The 5,861-nt window shown below is 42.1% G+C and overlaps 1 protein-coding gene across 4 annotated transcripts in view; it reads left to right on the forward strand.

The window, feature by feature from the left end:
• ANKRD42 (ankyrin repeat domain 42) overlaps positions 1-3,820 on the forward strand; it is a 45,723-nt gene extending 41,903 nt beyond the window's left edge. For all 4 annotated transcript variants that reach the window (XM_006763743.2, XM_015563904.1, XM_006763744.2 and 1 more), the window contains 2 exons: positions 1,587-1,731; positions 3,686-3,820. In XM_006763743.2, the coding sequence (XP_006763806.1) occupies positions 1,587-1,731; positions 3,686-3,775 (235 nt within the window). In that variant the 3' untranslated portion in view covers positions 3,776-3,820. The remainder of the gene's footprint in view (positions 1-1,586; positions 1,732-3,685) is intronic.
• The last annotated feature ends 2,041 nt before the right edge of the window (positions 3,821-5,861 follow it).

Consider the following 5,861-nt stretch of genomic DNA (forward strand, 5'->3'; position numbering starts at 1 on the left):
AGCCAGATTCACCAAGAAGCAGAGAGAGAGGACCCAAATAAACAAAATCAGAAATGAAAAAGGTGAAATAACAAAAGCCTACAGGAATACAAAGGATTGTAAAAATATACTATGAACAACTCTATTCCAATAAACTGGTCAACCTAGAAGAAATGGACGAATACAACCTTCCAAAACTCAATCAGGAAGAATAAAAAAATTTGAATAGGTTGATAATTATGGAGGAAATTGAAGCAGTAATCAAAAAACTTCCAGCAAACAAAAGCTCTGGTCAGATGGCTTCACAGTGGACTTTTACCAAACATTCAAAAAAGAATTAAAACCTATCCTCCTCAGACTATTCCAAAAAAATTCAAGAGGAAGGAACCACTTCTAAGTTCTTTCTATGAAGCCAGGATTACCCTAATCCCCAAACCAGATAAAGGCACTACAAAGAAAGAGAATTACAAGCCAGTATCTCTGATGAACATAGATGCTAAAATCCTCAACAAAATTTTAGCAAATCAGATCCAGCATTCCATTAGAAAGATCATACACCATGACCAAGTAGGGTTTATTCCAGGGATGCAAGGATGGTAAAGTATCTGTAAATCAATAGAAAAAACACACACAAAGCAAAGCAAAAGAAAACAAAAGAAGTTTAAATCAATTCATGCCATTTCTCTGCTCAGATCCTCCAGTGGCTTCCCTTTTCACTGAGAGAAAAAGCTCTACTTTACTGGATTCCTTTTACCTCTCTGACCTACTATCCCTTTTATACTTTAAACTATTCCAACCACATGGCCTCTGGTTTTCTTTCAGGTCACCAGGCATACTTCTGATGTAGGGCCTTTACACCTGCTCTTCTGTGTGTAATGCCCTTCCTCTGGAGGTCTGCTTGATTATCTTCCTCATTTTTTTAGAACTTTGCTCCAAAACACCTTCTTAGTAAGGCTTTCCCTGCCACTGTGTATGAAGTGTAATGCCCTCTTCAACAACATTTTATATGACCCTTTCTTGCTTATTTTTTCTCCCTTAGCATTTATCAACTTCCAACATACCATAATTTCTTATTTTCTTTCCTGTCTATCTTCCTCCCCTGTTAAGGCAAGACCTTGAGGGCATATTTGGCCCATTTGGTGTACTGCTGATCCCCAGTATCTAGATCAGTGTTGGTTCATGTAGCTTCTCAATACATATTTGTAGAATACAGTGGGGGCCTTGACTTACGAGTGCCCCGACTAACGAGTTTTTCGAGATACGAGTCGTCTCTCAGCCGATGTTTTGCTTTGAGTTGTGAGCTAAAATTCGGGTTACGAGCCAGCTTCAGGTACCCCACCGCTAGTTGGCGCAGCGAACGTCACAGTGAACACCACAACATTAGCCCAGCATCACGTGTCTCACTCGTTCACTTTAATGATTTGACATACGAATAATTTGAGTTATGAGCTCCATCACGAAACGAATTAAACTCGTAAGTCAAAGCCCCACTGTACAGTTATTTTTTTATTTGCCTTAAATACAATGCATGGATGCTTTTCACTCTTACCAAAATCATATTTAGTTCATATTGGAGACTGACTGAAAACAAAATCTGTTTTTGACAGGACTATCCAAGAGCTGCAGGGCCAGCTGCAATATGAACGACTGCGGAGAGAAAAACTAGAAAGTCAGCTAGATGAGTGTCGAGCAGAGGTGGATCAGCTCAGGGAGACCCTGGAAGATATTCAGGTCCCCAATTCCATGCCGGCGGTTAGTGTCCTTCTTAACACATTGATCTTTCTCAAGAAGTAGTATACAAGAGTAGTGAAGAGTTCAAGTTTTGGACTGGGGATATCTGGATTTGAATCCTGGCTACAACCCTGTTTTGGTTTGAACAAATCATTTGACTTCTCTTTGCCTTAGTTGTAAACTGGAGGTAATAATTTATATTTTCTAGAGTGTTGTAAGGTTTAAACAAATACATATCTATGTATATTCCTTCATATATCTATACTAATAATAGATAAATATGTAAATTGACCACCCCTCCACAACACCCACAGCCAATCAGGAGTGAGTATGCAGATTAACCCGACAAAGATGGCGGGCCTGTGGGCAGCATGCATGCACGTGGGCGTGGAGTGACTGGGGGGTGGGTGGGATGTGGCGGTCATCCCCGGGACCCCGAGCCTGTGGCTAGTGTGTGCGCACGCCGATGCCGAGTGGCTAGGGTCCCAGGGACGCCACTGGAGTGTCCGGTCCTGTCAGCCTGGCCTAGGGGCAGCTGAAGTTCCCAGAACCAGGAGTGCGGGGAGCACCAGGAATTCTGGGAATCATAGTTCTGGTGGCAGTCCCTGGACTGGAAGCAGAAGCCCACAGCGCGGGGAGCACCAGGACTGCTGGGAATCGTAGTTCTGATGGTAGAAGCTTTGCAGGATCTCTAGACACTAGAGCAAAGTGAGTCTGGAGCAAGTTACTGTTGTGGGTGGGGGATGGAGGGAAAGCAAAGGTGAGAGACATAAGTAAAGTCAGAGTGTTGAGGAAAAATTAAAAGGAAGATATCCTGAACTTCCTGAAAATCTCCACCAATTGAGCAAAGAAAAAAAAAGACCTCTATTATTCTGTGGGGAAGGAAGGCCTACTCTTGCATGAATTTTATGCATCAGGCCTCTAGTACACACATATCTACATATATATCTACATATATATTGGTTAGAACAGCAGCCTGGTTCATAAGTGTGCAGTGTTGTTCTTATTATTGTACAATATAAGGAAAAAATATTTGCAGAGTAATCAAGAATTCTAAGGCAATTAGAGAGTATATATAAATATAATTTAACATTCTAAATAGCCAAAATAAAGTGCTTTGAGTGGAATCCATGTAAGAAAATGTCAGTTTCTCAAAGGAGCAATTTTAAGAATAGAAAGCCAGCATGGAAGTTGTCATAGTATCCCTTTGTTCAGATTACATTTGTAACACAAAGTTCTTACACATATTATCACATGTCATTTGATCTGCTCTCATTTAACATCTGAGGAAACTGAAGCTCAGAGAGTGGAGTTGTCTAAATTCACACAACTAGTTATGGTGGGATCAGTATTCAATTTCTAACTTTTGATTCCATAGCCTTATCTCTTTTCATAAATCCCAGCTGGAACTATGAATTTGGAATTTGGAATATAGGAAAATGCTTATAGTTACAAATGAAAAGGACAAATCTCTAGAAGGAAGCTAAAAAGAAAAGAATATGGAAACAGATACAAAGAACAAATACAGGAAAGCAGGTGGAGTATTTTTATACTTGAGTGACAGCGTCAGCTGGAAACCCAGTGGTAGTTGTATTTCAGGCCATCTGGTCTCAGGAGAAGAGGCAGAAAGTACACTGGGGAAACTTTACCCTTGCTCCCTTCTGTGAGTTAAGACAGCCATGATGTGGTCCTTGTGGACAGCTCATGTGACATAGTGTAGGGATTTGGGTACGTTACATATTTTCCTTTCATGGGAAATTTTTTCTTCAGTCACCAAGGGTGAGTTAGTTCTGTTCCAGATGTGTATCACTTCAAACCTGATCTGTACGGCAAACTTCCTGACACTGCTTTATTTTACTCTAATCTAGAGTTGGAAATATTAGCATCATTAATTTTTTTCTTTTGGAACAAATAGAAAGATAAAATGTGTCTAGGGTAGAAATCTAACTTGGTTCTCTTTTTTTGTCATTTATAGGAAGATGACTCTTCTTTTCAGTCAAGCAAAGAGAAGAAGCGAGTGAAGAAGAAAGTGTCTTCTGGGGGCGTTTTTGTGAGAAGGTACTAATCAATGAAATGAATTTAAATAAACTTGCTTGATTTCTCTCTTTTATTTAAAAATTGATATGTTAATATGTTAAACTCTTCTCAGGTTACTCTGATATACAATTTACTCCAATTCTTAAGGCAGAAATGTTACATAACCCCAAAGGAATTTTTAAAATTACATGTACTCAGTTGTATCTCCCTCCCAATAAATCCTCTTTATAGTTATGTAGGCAAGTCAAGATTTAGATTTATGAGTAATTAATTTAGCAAATAGTCACATAAACTTTAAAATATAATATTAAAGTTTCCAAAGGAATACAATTCCAGATGTTAAAATTATGATAGATATTAAAAATTATTAAACATTCTATTATACCCCTGACCAGTTTGGCTCAATGGATAGAGCATTTGCCTGTGGACTGAAGGGTCCCAGGTTTGATTCTGGTCAAAGGTATGTACCTTGGTTGCGGGCACATCCCCAGTGGGGGGTGTGCAGGAGGCAGCTGATTGATGTTTCTAACTCTCTATCCCTCTCCCTTTCTCTCTGTAAAAAATCAATAAAATATATTTTTTAAAAAATTCTATTATAGCTTCATAATAAAATTATGTTTCTCTTATTTTCTAGAGAGTACCTTACTACTAAGGTACATGTGTTTTTTGTTTTGTTTTTTAACTTTTCAAGTGACTTGACTTTTAGAAAGCCTCTGGACTTGGGAGAAAATACAATATAAGAACAGTAAGTTTTAGAAAAGGCCAATTTTGCAATAACAACCAAATATCTCACTCAGGAAAGTTTTACAGAAATGAAGACCAGTAGTTGTAAAAGGATTTTAAAAAATACATAATGTGTGCTTACTAAGAATACCCACGTATATAACCTGATTTAAAATTCAACCATTGTTCTATCTTGCAGACTCTCTAAGAAAGGAATGTAGAGACAAGGCAAATTGGGAAAAATAAAAAATACATGGTTTTATTAATATTTTCCCCCCAACTTAGCTGACTAAGAAAAACAACTATGGAAGTTCTGACTTCAATTCCCTCCCTTTTCCTACCTGACCCCACTTGCCGGGGCCATCTCAGCTTCACCAGGGCTGTTTCAACCTCACTGGGGCCAATTCAGCCTTACTGGGGCTGTCCTGGCCTCATGGGGGCCACCTCAGCCCTACCGGGGCCTCCTCAGCCTCACGAGGGTCATCTCGGCCTCACGGGGGCCCTCTCAGCAACAAAAAGTTTGGCATTCTGTCCTTTGTTGGGCAGCTCCTTGCTGGACAAAATCTCCAGGCGTTCCTGGTGGCTGAATATCTGATATGCTTGCTTGGATTTCATTTTCTACCAAGTGCACAGACTGCCCTTTTGCCGTCTCCCAGCGTCCCATGTGAGACTGGATCTGGTGGACCTGCCTGTGCATTTGCTGGTACAGTGGATCCACGTCACTGGCCCAGCCGGGTCCGGCTCCGGCTTCCTCCGAACCTGATTCTGCTTCTTGAGTGTGTCCCTTATGGATGTGAGGAGTTGAAATCTTCAGTGTGCTGGGCTGGGCTGCAAAAGCGCCGCTGGTTCCCTTTGTGCCACTGGCACAGCTTGGGTGGGGATGTAAATTGAGTAGGGCAGGGTCCCCGGGAATCACTAGGGCGGAGCAAGGGGCAAGGGCATCTCCGCAACTCCTCGCCTCTCCATGTCTCACGTCCCTAAGTGCAGGCGAGCAGCTACGCGAGACAGCCACTCTCGCTCTCCAGCCCGTTGCAAGGCCGTCCTGCCTCTCCCCGTAGGGGTCTGGGACCTCAGGATCCTGCCCCAAACAAGCTCAGTGGATTTGAGAGTCTGCATCCCCGTCTGATTAAAAAAACCCGTGCATCCAGTTGCAGCCCGCCTGGCGCGTGACTCTGTACCCGTTCTTGGCGAATAACCAGGGCAGGGCAAAGGGTAATGGTGTCTCTGTACTCCTCGCCTCTCCACGACTCCACGTCCCCACATCCCTGAGTACCGGCGGGCAAGCCACCCTCGCTCTCCGACCCGTTGCAAGGCCATCCTGCCTCTCCCAGTAAGGGTCTGGGACCTCAGAATCCCGTCCCAAACAAGCTCAGTGGACTCGAGAGTCTGCA

This window comes from Myotis davidii, unplaced genomic scaffold (assembly GCF_000327345.1).
Source record: "Myotis davidii unplaced genomic scaffold, ASM32734v1 scaffold499, whole genome shotgun sequence".
Taxonomy (NCBI): Eukaryota; Metazoa; Chordata; class Mammalia; order Chiroptera; family Vespertilionidae; genus Myotis; species Myotis davidii.